This window comes from Lepisosteus platostomus, chromosome 3, assembly GCF_059453375.1.
Source record: "Lepisosteus platostomus isolate fLepPlt1 chromosome 3, fLepPlt1.hap1, whole genome shotgun sequence".
Classification (NCBI taxonomy): Eukaryota; Metazoa; Chordata; class Actinopteri; order Semionotiformes; family Lepisosteidae; genus Lepisosteus; species Lepisosteus platostomus.
In genome coordinates this window covers 70,220,617-70,238,091 of record NC_142613.1, presented here as the reverse complement: position 1 = coordinate 70,238,091, position 17,475 = coordinate 70,220,617, and the positions used below count along the sequence as shown (strand labels likewise).

The 17,475-nt window shown below is 36.9% G+C and overlaps 1 protein-coding gene across 5 annotated transcripts in view; it reads left to right on the top strand.

Annotated features, from left to right (window-relative positions):
• Positions 1-17,475, top strand: part of kiz (kizuna centrosomal protein) — a 49,448-nt gene that overhangs the window by 11,904 nt on the left and 20,069 nt on the right. For 4 of the 5 annotated variants that reach the window (XR_015935509.1, XR_015935510.1, XM_088626643.1 and 1 more), the window contains 3 exons: positions 79-379; positions 15,383-15,508; positions 16,848-17,012. Coding sequence is in view for 3 of the 5 variants with exons in the window: in XM_088626643.1 (XP_088482769.1) it covers positions 79-379; positions 15,383-15,508; positions 16,848-17,012 (592 nt within the window). In the remaining 2 variants the exon portion in view is untranslated. The remainder of the gene's footprint in view (positions 1-78; positions 380-15,382; positions 15,509-16,847; positions 17,013-17,475) is intronic. The other variant, XM_088626644.1, reaches the window with a different exon arrangement.

Genomic DNA, 17,475 nt, shown 5'->3' with positions numbered 1-17,475 from the left:
TTTATATGTAATTTTTTTAAATGATCTTTTCTGCACCTCAGGATTTTATTTAATCTATATGTGGGTGTCATTTTTCAGATCTGGAAAATGGTCCCAAAAATACTGTCCCTAATGCAGCCATTAATATGGAAAGGCTGGAAAATGAGACTGCAGATACAGACAGTGATCTTACTGTTTCTCTGAGTGAGGATGGGGATCCTTCAGGGTTACTTGAGAGTGGAGGAGACAAGGACCTTGACAGCAGTAAGATTGATACATGGAAGAGCCCCAAGCAGGTCGTTACCGGTACAGAGCGAAATGTAGAGCACAAAAACGGAATTTCAGAAAGTGCTGTACAGTCTTTGCGCTGCAAATCATATGTGAAGACAAAAGATGAAGAGTAAGTATGCTTTTTATGCAATCATGAGTATTGTTGGCTGTTTCTCTAGAGAATCACATTTTGTTTAGAACTTGTTTAGAACTGTTAAATCTTGTGAAACTCTGTTTCATCTCTTGTAGTTTCATCTCTTGCAAATGTATGCTGGTCATAACCTAGGGAGAGCTAAAAATCTTGACTAAAATGCTTCAGTGTTTTAAGGAGAAATTCATCTTTAAGGTTCATGAAAGTGAAAATTGATTTAGGTATTGTGTCGTAGTAGTTTTGTATATGGAATGCTTTTAAAATATGGTAATCATCATGCTGTGACTGATTGCAAGACATCGGGTAAGTTACTCCCTGGGAAGTTTTGATGAACTGTTCACTAGCAGTGTGTTTAATGTCATTTTGGCATACAGTGGGACCTGGGAACTTTTGTTTTATTTGTGCACACTAGAGAGAAGTTTAAAATGACAAGTTATAAATGCTCTCTAGGGCAAGGAAGATGAAACATCAAAAGGATTCTACTTAATGGTGCAGCATTAAAATGGCCAGGGTTATTTTAATGTGGCTTAGTGATGAGAAGGCACAAGTAGAGATCCATCAAGATCCATCAGTCCAACTTCACCATCTGCAGCAAGCTCTGAGTAATTGTCTATTTTGGGCTCAATAAATGCAGCTGTGCTACAGCACACATTGCAGAAAGTACCCGGCAACACAGTGCATCAGATTATACGATGAGGAAAGGATTATGGATTTGTGGTAGATGAAAGATTTTGAGGCTGTGAAAGAAACCCTAAAGTGTGCAAGATCCTGAAAAAGAATATTTAGACTTTTCCCCAGCACTTGGAAAGTACTGTAGATTTAGTTCCACATCCTTCTCTTTCTGAGCTTTCCGTGTCCTGACTAAATGAGCTGCAGGTGATGAATGATTTGGCATTGCAGCAGTATTTTCTCATCCTAGCCCTGGGGGTATACGGATGGTGTAGGATTTTTTGATCCAACCAACAAATAACCATTTATTTTCAAATCTTCACTGCTTTACGTTTCATTTACATCCAAAGGATTTATGTAGCGAAATTGGCTGCAGGTATCATTCATTGTGTGCCACCATTCTACAGGCAACCTTTTTTTCCAAAATATTCCAATCAGAACTTGGAGAAAAGCAAAGCTTGGGCTGAGTGTATCCCCAGGACTAGGACTGGGAAATGCTGGCATTGATGATCCACACGTGGCTTAAATGTGACTGCAAGGGGGTGTGTGATCTGAGCATTTGTTTTAGCTTTCTATGTTGGAAGGTCTTGTTCCAGGAGTTTATGAGTTGTTCTGTTCTGAGGAGTGCATTTGTCAGTTGTCCTAAATTGGTTCTCGCTTGAGAAAAGGTTTTTGTCATTTCAGACATTTATCATCCTCCAGCAAGTATACCTGCAATGTGTGTAGCACAGGAAGCTAATGGTGCTTTGTAAAACAATAGAAATCAGAAGTGATTGCCCTTAAAGAAATTGAAAACCCATTAGATATTATGATGGTAAATAGTTTTCATCGGTTTAATCATACGTGCTAGCGTTGACAGACTTTTTTTTATTCTTGATAAAAATTTGTCACCACCGTACTTATAGGAAGAGAGCATTGTACTGTCAATAGAGGAAACTGCAAGATGCTGAGCCAGCTTCTGTCATTTTAGCTGTGTAGTTCTGACTGTAGCAGTAGTAAGAAAGGCGGTAATAATACTGTGCCAAATCTGCTTACTTTGGCTGTTTTCAAGTCTGTAGTTGAATATACTTCTTAATTTGACAAAACTATTTTTAATTGGGCTTTTAGGGTTATTAAACGACATATCCCATTTTAAACCATTATTCGCATTCTTTATTTCGAGGTTGTACTGTGCTTCTGTTGCCGTGTAAAGTCTGGCAATGTTATGTTGTTAAACCATTAAGCAAGAAAATAGATCAAGTTGGCTGGTTGAAATTCCGTTCGTTCAGTTCACAACATTTTCCAACACTCATTGCTAGTCTGACATTAGTTGAAGGAACTAAATAAACAGATACATGAGTGGTTATATTAATAAGTTCTACATCCTGGCACTGCATGCTTCAGCTCTTGGTGATATGAACAGTGAACTTTGATAGGGATTCCTCTAGCAGCAGCATAAAACTGGCCAATTGACATTGGGGCTGGGTGGGCCTGAGTTGGCACAAGTATCCTCATCTTTCTGTGCAAAAACAACACCTGCACCTCGTGTGAAATCCAGGCCTTTTTGAACTTGTCGTGTTGTCATTGAGAGCTGTGTCACTCTTCTAAACAATGCTAATTCTCCTATGCGTACCATGAGACTCACAGCATGGAAGATGTCAGATGTCTTTGAAAAGTGCACGTTCCTCATTCCCTTCTGTGGTGGTGTGAAGGTCGAAATGATGAACCAAGTTAATTAGCAAATGGAGTTCTTTACCAATGTATAAAAATACATTATAGGTGATTAGAGATTCTGTACCAAAGTAATAGAGAAGACATCTGAGGTATCAAGGCATGCTTCTCTTATAATAAAACACAATGGTACCGAACATTTTTTTTTGTTATTGTCCTTGGTTGAAATCTTGGTTTGTGTAGTAGTATTTGTACTCCTTTATGCTGCTTAATTACTTTTAGAGTGAAAACTGAATTGAATGATAAGAATTCCTACTTTTAATAAAACAAGGACCACCCGTGCTTTCAGTTAAAAGTGAGGAGCAAGCTATGATGAGATTTCACGAATTGTTTATGCTATTCTAAACAAAAAGAAAATTTGATAGAGGTGATTCAACCAGAATTTTATTTTTTGACAATCAAGATTCCACAGATGCTTTTAGTTTCTTCATTTCTTTAACATTAGTCATTTGAAACCATTTCACCATTGATACCTGAAAGTAACCTAGTTGTATTTTTATTGCTTGGAAGCCATTTGCAGTTGAAAGGACATGTGATGTGATGTTCTTGCAAGAAAGGAAATAGTCTCTAGATCTCAACAGTGAAATAAGTTAGAACACTTCAAAGTAATCGGTAAAAGAGATTATTTAGTATTTATAAACTTGGGATGCTAGAGAAACAAAACTGTTGAGTTGTTCCACTATCCAATGCAACATTTCTATATACTGTAGGCTAAAATGCTGTAAGTCCTGGCAGTGGAATTCATTCTGCAATGTGGCATTTATTTTTAGTTTTGTTAGATATTTTCTTATGGGCAGATGTGTGTTGAAATCCATCAGTAATATTCTAGATCCTCTCCTAAATGAATAACTAATCCATTGTTACTTTTCTACAGAATTAAAGAATTGTACCTTTATTCTAAAGCATAGCATGTGCTTCAGACTCTACAGCAAAATGTTGTGCAGGGTCAAGGTTAGCATTGATATCACTCTTACCATTCATCTGAGAAGGAGAAAAGCAAGGCCACACATCTCATGGTGTTATTCGATTATAATTCATTTCTGTGTGACCCGTGTGGTGATGTTCTAAAAATCACTGGCTGTTCCTTGGCCCTTTAGTAATACTGTGGGTCCATGTTTGAAAAATATTTGTCGTATATTGCCGTCTGCTAATTGGGTTTTGTTTTTCTGTTCCTTTTAATTTTAGACATGTATTGTTTAGAACAATAAAGACTATTAACATGATCAGATTGTATAATGGAATTGTAATTCACAAGTGCCTCTTTAGTTACCATCTTTTGAATGACTGCTGACAAACATGTGTTGTAATTATTTAATAAATGATATGCTTAAAGTAAGTAAATTTGGTGACCTGGGGACAGAGCTGTAATGTGTCAAAAGTGGGAAATCGCACACATTAGCAGATTATTATTTGCCTTACCTAAATTACCAGATCAAAGTGGCTTTCTTTTTTCACAAGTGCTGTTCTAAATTAAATATCCAAATGGTACTGAGGGTTCATTTGCAGTTTAGTTTATGTTTATTCTTTATTAATCATTTATTTTAATAAGATCCTCACATTAATTGCGTAACCAGCAGATGGAAAAAGATCATTTTGGAGGAGCTAAAAATGTGGAAGTAATTCTTCCATTACAATGTTATGTGCTCACAGACTTCTGTAGTTTTATATTCCACATAGTTTTTTCAAAATGCATTTTTTTTTCAGAATTTGTCGTCTTAAATTGTACAGTAACAATGGCACCTACCGTATGTTATCATCTTGGTGTTCTGACTCGGGTAATACGGTTTAAGGTCTGTGGATTACAATGTGTTCATATAAAAAAAAACGTAGCTCTGCAAACTAATTGTGGCCAACACAAAAAGAAGATTGTTTGAAATTACAAGGCTTATCATTTTCTAACGAACATTAAAATGGATTTAAATTCCATATTCCAAACAAAACAGTAACCCGAAATTCTGGGTAAGCAGTAATGATGAGAGCTGCGATAGGAAAGCTTTGTTCTGATGAGACAATGGTAGAAAATCTCTACATTGCATAACCATAAAATTGGTAAAAAGATTGAAGGAGAAGAATGTAAAGGACAGTTGAAATAATACTTAAACCTTTTGTTTTTTTAGATAATGTGTGGCCTCTGAACCAGTGTCCTGTTAAATTTAGAAAATAAGTGGACCAGCACAGTATTAATGTATGGTACATACTCAGTACATTTAGTTCGGTGTATGGGAATAAAACAATGACTTAATGTAACAATTCTGTACTATCAATAGATCGCTGTATATAGCAGTATACTGTATAATGGTTCACAATATAAGCACAGATGTATTGCATTTCACATTAATTGTCTCTTGCCTTGTAATGTGTAGCCAAAGTATTGCAACAATGAAGGAGGAAAATGGAAAAATGTCTGGGATGTAATTACACCTGTAGCCATTTACAACGCAGAAATAGAAATTAATTTACAGTGGAATATATGTGGATACAATGCCCTGGAAACATTATTACAGAAAAATACTGTGTTAATTCTGCAGTGCTGCTTAATGACTAGAGCACACAAAGAAACTCATGAAGAGGCTGAGGCCAGAGGTTTGCTGGTTTATTTGCAGGGTACAAATCTCAACAGGGCAGGGGAAGCTATTCATCCATCAGTTGTGCTGAACTGTCCCTTCGGTCAACTTTTCTGATCTTATTATCTACCTCTTCTTATTTTCTATTCTATCAACAGCCTAGATATACCATCCTATACTTAGAACCCACCACTAAGTAACAAATGGCCAATAAGGTTTTCTGACTTTATATATGGATACATTACTCATTTGTGACAGGCTGAGACATGAAGGACTGGTATTAAGTATAATTAGAGCAAAAAGTATTCACCCACCTTGGACTTATGAAGGACATTTTCTAATTATGCTATTATTGTGTTATAAGATGAAATCATCATGTATCTATTAGGATTATTTGCCATTGATGGACACAAAACACAATGTCGAAGCGAAAACAAAATTCTACAGATCCTCCTGAATTAATTAAAAAATATAAAACAGAAAATAAGTACTGCATAAATATTCACTGCCTTTGCTGACACACCTAAATAGGCTCTGGTGCAACCAATTGTCTGTGAAAATCATATAATTAATTAAATGGAGTTCTCCTGTGTGCAGTTAAGATGTTTCACATGAGTTCAAGTTAAATACACCTGTCTGTTACCTCTTTTCAAGAAAATGTGAAAAAGCCCATGGTGGGTGAATACTTTTAATAGACACTGTACAGTGGATCTGCACCTAGAGGCTGCTAAAGGACCTCTAAGCTCTATACAGGATAGGTGGGTGGTGAGGATCAGTGGGCAGTGATTGTCAGTTAATATATTATTGAAGATGGTGAGAATTGCGTATTTCCACATTGTGAATTTTAAACGTGTTTAAACCTCTCAAGGCTTCTTACTTAGGCCTGTCGCATTTGCGTACTCATCTGGGATTCATGCCATAGTGAACAAAAGTAATGCACACTCCATTACTTTTGTTCACTATTTGACTATTGACTATTTTTCTTTTACTTCTTTAAAAAACTGTGTGATGGGCAGGGACAGATACTGGCAGCAGCTGCCACAAGCCAGGTCAGTGATCCATACCACTGATTGGACCTCAGCGCCGGACCAGACCAAAGTGCCACATGGCCTTCTTAGGAGTGGCTAAGGTGCTAAAAGTCTCCAGCCCAAAGAAGAGAACAAAGAAAGGTCAGAAGTCCAATATGGGACATAGGAAACCAGCTGCCACTGAGGAAGCAACACCAAACAGACAGAGAGTCGGTAAGGTTTTCAGTTGGGAAGACTGCCAAGAATGTACCAAATTCACCTGTGATCTTAGGAAAAAGAATGAGGCCCTGCAGGCTAACGAAGAACAGAGTAAGAGCCTGGAGAACCGATTGCTGCAGCCCAGTCAGACTGAGAGCGAATATGCACATTGAAAGCAATTGAATTGAGCGCTCAACTGGAAAAGTCTTAGAGCAGTGGCCATGCCTCCAGACACAGCTGGAAAAGATCACGCAGAAGATGAGTATCTTCCCCGAGCTCCAATCCAGAATGACCAGCACTAAAATAAAGGGGCCGGGCAAAAAAAATGTCCCTTCTCAGACATGATAAAAAGGGACTGATGGAAGAGAAGATTCTCTACAGAAGCCTTTGCTGGAAACTTTCCCTGCATTTTCACCTTTCCTCCGTCTGGATAATCTCCAACTGAAAGAAGAAATTCAGCGGCAAAAGATCCAGGACCTGTTTGTTGGAACACTCAGAAACCATCAAAGCACTGGTATCTGCTGAAAGAGACAGTACAAGTTGAATTCTCCTTAGACAGGAAAGGGTGTTGTGGAATAGAAACTGAAGCAGTCACCTTAGGAAACAAGAGGTGCTCTTCTGATGCTTTCCCTCAGATGCCTTTTGGCACACAGAGAAGAATGACTGAATTCAAGGAGAACACGCATGATATTCTCAGCCATTCCACCAGAAATACACTGCACAAATGTGTACGTGCCGTTATTTGTGGTTGAAGGGCTTCAGAGAAATGTAAAACAGGAAGAGGTGTAAGACAGTAAATGTAAATGTAAAACAGAGTCTGCAGAACCAAGATGGCTGAGTCTAATGTCAGTTGAAAATGGCAAAGCTGACCAGAAAACTTGCTTTGATTATGTAGTATCAAGGGAGAAAGTGCTGCTTGTGCCCCAAGAGACCACAAAGATCAGGGAAAAGGTGTAGTGGTCTGTGACCCAGGAGTCTGCAGAGGAGAGTGAGGTTGCAATCAATGGCCCAAAACTCCCCATAGATGAGGGAAATGGTTCTCTGCCCACCACTGCCAAAGGCAAATAACGATGGACTGAACCTCCATAAGAAGAAAGGGACGCTTTCCCAAGGTCTTGGGCATCCACCCCATACACCCCAGTAAAAGCGACATTGAGGGGAGTCATGAGAAGGTCTCCGTTTACTCCAGTCTTCCCTGGAGCAGTGGAAAGAAAGGACAATGGCGTGGTGTCAGCCCCAGTGACTCCAAGCATTTCCCAAGAGGCCATTGAGGCTTTGATCTGTTTTTCAACTCAGATGGAAAAGAGGAAGCCAGCAGGAAAGGAGAATGTCCCCTGGACGACAACACCGCTTTCCCTGAAGTCTCTGTCAAAGGTGTAGTGGGTTGTGCTTTTTCAGGACAACAACGCTGTCCTCACAACATCCAAAAAATCATTGCGCAACATCCAGGCTTGTTAAGACAGTACAGATGACTGCTGCTTACAGTACCAGGCTGGGGAGTGCCTCACGTAGCAGGGTGTTCGATCTGCAGGTGTACTTGGTGAAGTTGTTGACCCCTGGCCTATATTTGACAGGGAAGCAGGTTGTTGCTTTCCCTGTTGGCTTAAGCTGGGGGAGGACATGCCATGAAGGGCTGCAATTACAGCTGACCTGCCCCCAGAAGGCGCTAAAGGAACTATGTTCTGTAAATAGTCACATTGGGTGGTGATTGTTAATTATTAATTAATTATTAACAATTGAGTATTGATGATGAAAGAATTGCATATTTCCACATAGGGTTAATAAATGGTTCCCTTTTTGCTACAGTGGATTTAAAAAGTCTACACACCTTTATTGAAATTGCAGGTTTTTGTTGTGTAAAGCCAGAAATCAAGATAAATCATGTGAGACATTTTTCCATCTTTACCGTGACCTTGCAACCACCAAAATTCAAGAGTAAAACAAATAGATAACTATTAGGAAAAATAATTGAAATTAAAAACCTACAACACCCTGGTTGTATAAGTGTGCACCACCCCCAGCTAATACTTTGTGGAAGCACCTTTTGCATTTATCACACCAGTCCTTGTGAATAAGTCTCTATCAACTTTACACACCTGGACTTTGCAATTTTATCCCACTCTTCGAAAAGTTCAAGCTTCTTCAAATTGCCAGGGGATCTCCTGTGCACAGCCCTCTTTAGGTCATTCCACAGGTTTTCTATGGGATTGAGGTCTGGGCTCTGACTGGGCCATTCCCAGACATTGATCTTTCTTTTCAGAAGTCGTTCTTTGGTTGCCTTGGATGTGTGCTTTGGGTCATTATCACGTTGGAAGGTGAAATTTCTCTTCATGTTCAGCTTTCTGAAAGATGCCAGCAGGTTTTGTGCCAAAATATCTTGATGTTTGGAGCTAGTCATTATCTCATCTATGTTGACTAGATCCCCTGTCCCAGCTGAAGAGAAGCAGCCCCAAAGCATGATTCTGCCACCACCATGCTTCACAGTAGGTATGGTGTTCTTTGGATGATGATCTGTGTTGTCATTGCGCCAAATATATCTTTTAGAATTAAGGCCACAAAGTTCATCCTTTGTCTCATCAGAACATAAAACATTTTCGTACATGGTTTATGGTGATAGAATGTATTTTTTTGCAAAATTTAGATAGGCTTTGATGTTCTTTTTTGTCTTGCCACCCTACCCCATAGCCCAGACATGTGCAAAATACGGGAGATTGTTGTCACATGCAAGGAGTGACCAGTACCTACCAGAAATTCCCTTAGCTTCTTTAATGTTGCTGTAGGCCTCTTGGTAGCCTCCCTGATAAGTTTTCTCCTTGTCCTGTCATCACCTTTGGAGGGTCGTCCTGATCTTGGCAATGTCCCTGTGGTGCCACATTTTCTCCACTTATTGACGATAGTCTTCACAGTGCTCCATGGTACATCCAATGCCTTTGATATTCTTTTATACCCCTCTCCTGATCGGTACCTTTCAACAATAAGATCCCGTAGATGTTTTGTCAGCTCCTTGTGGATGATGGCTATCCCAGTAGGACACAACCACGAAAGTTTCAAGGAAATCCCACAGGAACAGCTGATTTTTAGTTAGGGTTAATCAGAATCACTTTCATTGATGGCAGGTGTATGCTACTTACTGTACCTTTGGACATGATTTTGAATGTGATTGATTAACTCTGAACACAGCTACAGCCCTCATTATAAAAGGGTGTGCATACTTATGCAACCAGGGTGTTGTAGGTTTTTTAATTTCAATTATTTTTCCTACTAATTATCTATTTTTCTTTTGAATTTTGTTGGTTGCAAGGTCACATTAAAGATGGAAAACTGTCTGACATGATTTATCTTGATTTCTGGCTTTACATCACAAAAACCTGCAATGTCAATAAAGGTGTGTAGACTGTTTATATCCACTGTATATAAAGGACACACCCTTCCCAGGGGCTGGGTTTTTAGTTGCAAAGTGTGTGTATTTTTGTTTAGATTCAATAATATCAATAACCGCAATAAGACTCCTTCCCTGTACTTCAAGTCTAAAATCTTGTTTTGATGCGTTCCAACCCTCTTGAGCCACCTGACTAAGGTTGGGATCTGTCACACCATCATCACTAGCAAGTACTGATGGAAGTCTGGAGGTCCTGTGTAATATTTAGAATTTTTGCTTTCAACAGGAATTTTCATCACTTTCTTCATTCTTTTGTGGCTCAATAGCAGTGGCCAACTATACAGTGGCCATTGGTTAACAGCATAGAACCTTCTTTGCTACTTATTATTGAGTTCCCTAGCTCCATGTGTTTGCTTGAGGTAAAACTTAATTTTGCTTTTCTCTAACTGGAATCTGTGATATATATATGTAGACATTGCTGTTTGCTATTATTACAGGTGCAATACAGCTCAAGTATGGTGCTACTTCTGGGCTTATTTTTATTATTGCATTGCTGTGTGTACTCCATCGAATAGCAAACTTGGAACACATAAAATTTTGATTTATTGTAGCCCTTTTGTGCCTCAACATCCATATTGGTAATGTTTTTTGCATCAAAATATCATTGTAGAGCGTGGTGTTACTGGTCCAATAACAAATTTACGTGTACACAGAAACACAGTATGCAGAATCAGATCCTCAGAAAAAGCAACACCACGATCCCAGTTTGAGACTTATTGATAAAGCCAGCCATAATGCAGGTTTGGTGCACACAACAATATTCAGTTTTTTTAAAGGTCTCTTTTGAAGAGCACTGACAAATAAAGTGGATAGAAAGATGATGACTATTTCAAGGCCCACGCTGAAGGGAAAAAAGGCAGAGCTTTTGCTTGTGCTACTTCAGCTGCATTGAAGAGGACTTAGCGCAGATGGATTGTGCACTACAGAATGTCATGGATATAATTCAAGCTGCCAGCTTAATCAGGATGTTACCAGGAAACAACCTGCAAAAGAGAAGGACCAATTGTTTGCTGACCTTTGACCTGCAAGCCCATTATAGATTGTCATAAATTCTTTTTTTTTTCCTTTTATGTTGGGGGGCTCAGGATATCTGCTGGGTTTTGTGGAGAGTACAATGAGGGCCACCCAGCGCTTAATACTGAAGAAAGAGATAGGACCACAAAATCCACATGCATTAGGCATATATTTCTCATTTTGGAAGTATGAAAGACCAGATTACATACATCTCACTCAGTTATTTTGATTAATTGTTAAATGTATTTGTTGTAAAATATTTCTGTGTATGTAAGTGAAGCTATTATAATATGTGGTATCATGGCATGTAAGAAATGGCAAAGATAGTTGTAAAATATTTTTAAAAACAACAATTACTGTACTTTACTGAACATGATGACTGTTGACTATAATTTCTGAAAACTGCATTTTCAATATCTTCCTCTTATAATGAGTTTTCAGTCTGCACTTACACTTTCCTGTTCATTGTACTTTGAAAACATAACAAAAACATTAAAAAGGCTGTTTAATCTTTATTTAAGAAAAGACTTTACTGACATTTAATTTTTGACATGCTTGATTTTGTTAATATTTGTAATTTTTCATGTACATTGTAGTTTACTTTTAGTTAGGCATATAAATTCTAAACAATAATATAGACAAATAATATAGACAATCAAAGTGGTGTTTTGTTTTTTAACTTGCTGCACTGGATATCCATAGAGTTCTTTTGACATCAGTTTTCATCAGTTGTAACATTATTTCTAAACTGAATATTCATCTAGTGTTTTCCTTTGATCTGTTGTAGTGTTACCCATGAGAGCGTATCATTTTGTCTTCTTTTAAAAGGACTGACAATGACAGGACTGAATGGAGTTGTGGGATATTAGCCCTTCTTTGTGTAAAAGATTATGATGCTATTAATGTTGGTATTCAGATTTATTTTGGTCTATTCACTACTATTTGTTGCTTTATCTTAATAAGTATCGACAGAAGTAGTTCTGCCTTCAACTGGTGGGTTTACATAGAGTAATGCAGAGAAGACTTTTACAATTTCCTGAACAAAAATGTTGACCTCCTGGAGGTTTAAGACATTCAACGTTTTTTTTTATTAACCTAAAATGAATAATTAAATCTAGTGACTAACACAGAATAAGAAAAATTCCTATTTTAAATTAACTTTTTGGTAGAAGAATGGACATTCTTCAACAGTGCAAATGTACTGTGATTTCATTGGAGGGGAGTCCCCATTACCTGTAAAGTGCTTTGAGTGGAGTGTCCAGAACAGCGCCATATGGGTGTAAGCAATTATTATTATTGTCTCTTTATTCTGTACGAGTATGATTAAGGAAGAAGGAAATTATGATAAGTTTTGAAATGAAGTAAACTTTTATTGCCAGCAACTCTGGAACGTATTAGCTTCAAATATAAAGTTCAGATAAAGTTTGATGTAGAATTAATGTTTTCCTACTTGAAGCTAAAACATTTAGAGGAAAGTAACTAGATAAATCACATGTAAAAGTTGAACTAGCAGGTCAAAAAGTAAAGATAAAAAGTGACTTATTAAAATAACTGTAATAATTATTTCAAGAAAAGCAAATGTTTACCTATAGTTGGGCTTTCTTAGGCAGGAACTGCTTGCTGCAATGTTCATGTTTTTCATGCAAGCTTACACACTGTATACACTCGGCAAATTGCAGTCCTTCTCTAGAAGAAAACTATGGGATACATAGAAATTACTACTGAAATATGCACAACATGATAATTTTTTCTTGCTGCGGATTATTTTTACCTGAGTTTCTCCTACATTTATAAAGTGGAAAAAGGCTGAGCTTGACAAAGGAACACAAGAAAAAGAGGGGGATTTATGTTGACTTAATGTTATATCTTTGAGACAATGTATTGAAGCACTAAAAAGGACAAACAGTGTTAGGTTAGAGAGTTAAAAGCATTCATTTAAATCAAGGAATAGTTTTTTTTTATCTTATAACTGTAGTAAGGCCTAATTTCGGATAGTTCTATTCAGGGTGATACACAAAAGATATTGCTGCTCTGGAATCTGTTCAGGGAGGATCCATCACATTCCTGGGCTCAAAGGACTGTCCTGCTCTGAGAGATTAAAAGGACTGAATCTTGTTCAGTTGAACAGGAAAGATTATGGAGAGGATCTGATTCAAGTGTTCAGAATCCTCAGAAGCATTGACATAGTTAACCCGATGGACTTCTTCAAGATCAACAATGAAACACAAACCTGAGGATAAAAATGGCAAACTAAGTGGAAGGGCATTAAAACTGAGAACAGGAGGCACTTCTTCACACAGAGATCTGTTGATATTTGGAACAAGATGCCCAGCCATGTTGTCAGAGCAGATATCCTGGCTTGTTTGAAGAAACAGCTGGGGCAGATTTTGGAACCATTGGTTACTAGGCTAGATGGGCCAAAGGCCTTCTCTTTTTTCAACTTGTTCTGTTTTTGTTATGCTTTTTGCATCTTCAAAACATCACGATATTTTAAGATAATTCAATTAAGATTTTTATGAATGAAGTGCAGTCTTTTCTAGACAAGAGTTCACAACTTTGTCAGTGAGATATTTGTTGAGTAGCTCTTGAAATAGAATAATATTCTAGATGGAATTGTGGCTCAGAGATGGGCTTTTCCTTCAGGAAATATTTGTTTGCTATTGTTATTTGCTGTTCAGTTTGAGTAGCTTTTAAAAACGTCAGTGATAGCAAGGGTTTTGAAGTGAGCTCAGATAATACCTAACACACATAAGGTCACAGGTTGTAATCAGTGCTGTTTTCTTTTACTTCTGTTTTTGAACCTTTACTAGATGAGATAATTTCATAATTATCCAAAATGCAGTTCAACATTTTTTTTTATTTTTGCCTGCATTTTACCACTGTATTATAGACCATTGTTAAAGACAGATTAAATGTCACTTCTTTGCTCAAACTGACAGAATGTCTGATTTGATAGCTGCCTTGCAGCCGTCTGCTGTTTCTCTGTTTGGAGTTCAAAAGTCTTAAAATAACACCTGGGATACTCTCAGTCAGCCTCTTCTGACGCCTTTACATTGGAGATAGGATTGCCTAAGATTGGCTTTGAAACTTTGCTTCTGGTTTGAAATAAAGCCTTGAAATGTCTTAACGTGTAAGTGTTGTATGATGTTACAAGTTCCTTGAATACCTGCCTAAAAACATGGAGCAAAGTTTCTGAAATTTCCAGTATGATACTGCTTTTGTTGAAATATAGGCTTAAATTTGAATCTTTATATACTTGGAGCATTAAGTTCCAGTTCTTATTTGTGGTGTTTTGAATCCTTCTCTATAATCATAGATTTTTTTCTATATTTCTGACAGCTTTTTTCTTTCCTCCAGAATACTTTGATGTGTTTCATAAAAGTGTAGGATAAAAATAAATCTTAATTGATGCATTTCTTATGTAAACCCATGTAAATTATGACTTTTATTCTAGCTTTGCTCTGAACTGGATAGAAACGCAAGACATGGTGATTAAAGACAATAAACAGGTCAATCACATTTCTTAAGCCAGGGGACAGGTTATGAAAATAAGGTCCACGTAGTGAGGTAATCACCTCTAAATGAAGACCTTGCTTCATCTTTCTGACTGTGGATTTCTGTGATTGTCAGAAATCTCCACCCTCCTGTTCGGAGCGTTTGAACAAGTGAACTAATCTCACATGTCCCTCACCATGAAAACAGCCACAGAGGCATCCCAGGTGACAGGAGTGACGAGGATGAGGCACAGTAACTGTTTAACTTCCTTGACCTGGCCCTGTTGATAACACTTAGCCCTCACATTAGGACAGCCTTTCTTTTCCGGTTGGTAGGAGGTACCTATGAAGATAAAAACACTGCAGTACCTCCATCTGACTCTTCAGTCGTTGATTAATTTTCTTTTCGGCTCTTTTCTACTTCTGAATTCAGAGGTGTAATGCGAAACAGACTTTTCTGAGTCATTATTGAGATTACTTTCCTGTCTCTCAACCCACCCCAGTCAGTGGTGTTTTATGAAACTGTGGTACTGGGAGTTTAAAAAAAAAACATGCCAAAATAATATTTATGATATTTATGATAAATAATATAATATGATATAATAATATAATATGATATAACATATCAATATAAAACTATTATCTGTCAAACATCTTTTTGACCATACCTAATATAATTTCCTTGTATAGATTGATTTAAAAAATCTATTTTTTTATTTCATTTCTTTTGCCGCCTGAGTCAGAAATCTAGATTTTAACTGCAATAGGATTGCACATTTTATAGTAATTCTGCTAAAGCTTTATGATCAATATAAAATAGAAAACAAAGAACAGCAATTAAAAAGATTACATTTCACTGTTTCCAGTCTTTTACCTGAGGGACTCGTGCATTTAATGAAGAGCATAGAAGAACGACTGCATCAAAGAGAAAAATATCTGGAGCTCTATAAGACCATGTCAATTAGTAAGGAAAAGCTCAATGCATTGATAAGGTGAGATTTTTTTTTTACTTATTCATAACATCTTCCTTTGTCTTGTGCACTATGAAATAATCTCTAGTGATTTGATAAACTAGAGCCTTATCAGAATTTTTTATGACATATTAAGGATCTGGTCTTTGAAGTGATCTCACTTTATATCAAGTGTCATTATTTGGTATTAACAGCGTACTTACATTTCACTTTGGTTTCTAAGGGTTTTAACACCCACAATTCACATAGTAATTATATATTGGTCTGAATTATTACAGACATGACACTGAAAGAGGATATCTTAATTTCTCACAATGCAATGCATTTATTGAACATTTGCAGTGGATATGTATTTTTGAATATTTTATGATTGTCCAGATGAATTATATACTAGTTATATGCAAAATAAGCTAAAAAAGAACATTCAATATAATGTACTGTACCATTGCAGTAAGTATCTGATTTTGTTAAAAGCTGTAGTTTACTTTTTGCATTTTAATACTAATTTTATTTCTTAATTTATCCTCATGGTTAGGTTTTCTTCCTGCTTTCCTGTTTTAAGCTGAAAATCATTGATGGATCTAACCCATTGAGACGATTATTAATAATCTAATCACAAACGTGAGGTTTCTATCTGTTGCGTTTTTGTGGAACTGTTATAAGTGCATTTATTATCTCCTCAAATTACCTTGAAAATGAAGTCTTATTTTTTGTTGCAGTTTTGGGCTTGTTTCCATTCTTTGTTAATGGTGCAGGACCTAGGCTGAATGCATTAATTTACTGCATCTGTTCATTTTTATTGTCATTGTTAACATGCAGTCCCCATTTAATTCAGATTTCAACAGGAAAATTATAGAAGTACACAAGTCATGCTTCTCTAGGTTTTATTTTTCAAAAGTAATTTTTTAACATTATTTATTTGTGAATGTTGTAATGCTGTTTCTGCTGGGGTGCTAACTACTTTAAAGACAGTCGTTGGTCAGGGGTTCATCCATCTGAAAATGTATTCATAGAAAAGGCTTTCATGATGCACGTGTGTGTACATACTGCAGTAATGGTCAGTCAAGTCTTTTTTCAGTGTATGCATTGATGCACGTGTGTATTCGTCGATCAGCACATCCATGCACATGCATTTCCAACTGAACACCCACTGTTTTAAAATGGAAAGCAAGGAAATACTAAGAGCGCTGCGGTTGTGTTTAAATGGTCCAGAAATGGCCTTTGCCATATGTTTTCTTGAGTTGATTTATTTCATTCCTGACGCGCATCATTTGAATGGCTGTTGTGATCACAATCTTGACCAGCTGGCTCTGACTCTGACTCCATGGAAATGGCTCACACAGCTCTATATATTCCGCAGCCTTTGTAATCACAAGGCTTGCTTGAATGAAGAGGACCTTGAAGCATGTGGAGCAGTCGTCCTTCATCAGCTTCAGAGGTTGTCATGGAGCACGTCAAAGGGATGCTTATTACCCGAAGAGATAGTTAGCGGTAACTGGAACACTGTGGAGGAGAGAAAAATAAGGTATACCACTTTATATTAACCTGGAATCAAAATCAATTTGTTGCTTTTGCTTAAAATTACAATGCCTTTTTATTCTGTTTCGTGAAACGTTAACCACCTTCCTGTTTGAAATAAAAGATGAGACAAAAAACTATAACATGCATAGAATGAATATAATTATTATATGAACTGCAATGAATGGTGGTACTGCAATAAATGCAGTTATTGAATTGTGTGAGGTATGCTGTTGCCTAGCTTTTTATAAAAAAAGTTTTTTCTGAAAGCATTTTATTTACTGTATGTTTGAAGTTTTTTTAATTGTTAGAAAAGTAATTGAAAATAAGTTTTTTAATATGTTTTGTTATATAAGTAAATGTTCTATTCTGTTTAAAGAATTGCACAGTATTTTTATAAAGGTAAACATAAATGATATAACTTTATCACTGAAGATCATATTAGACCTTTGCAGACTTTCAAATGCAGT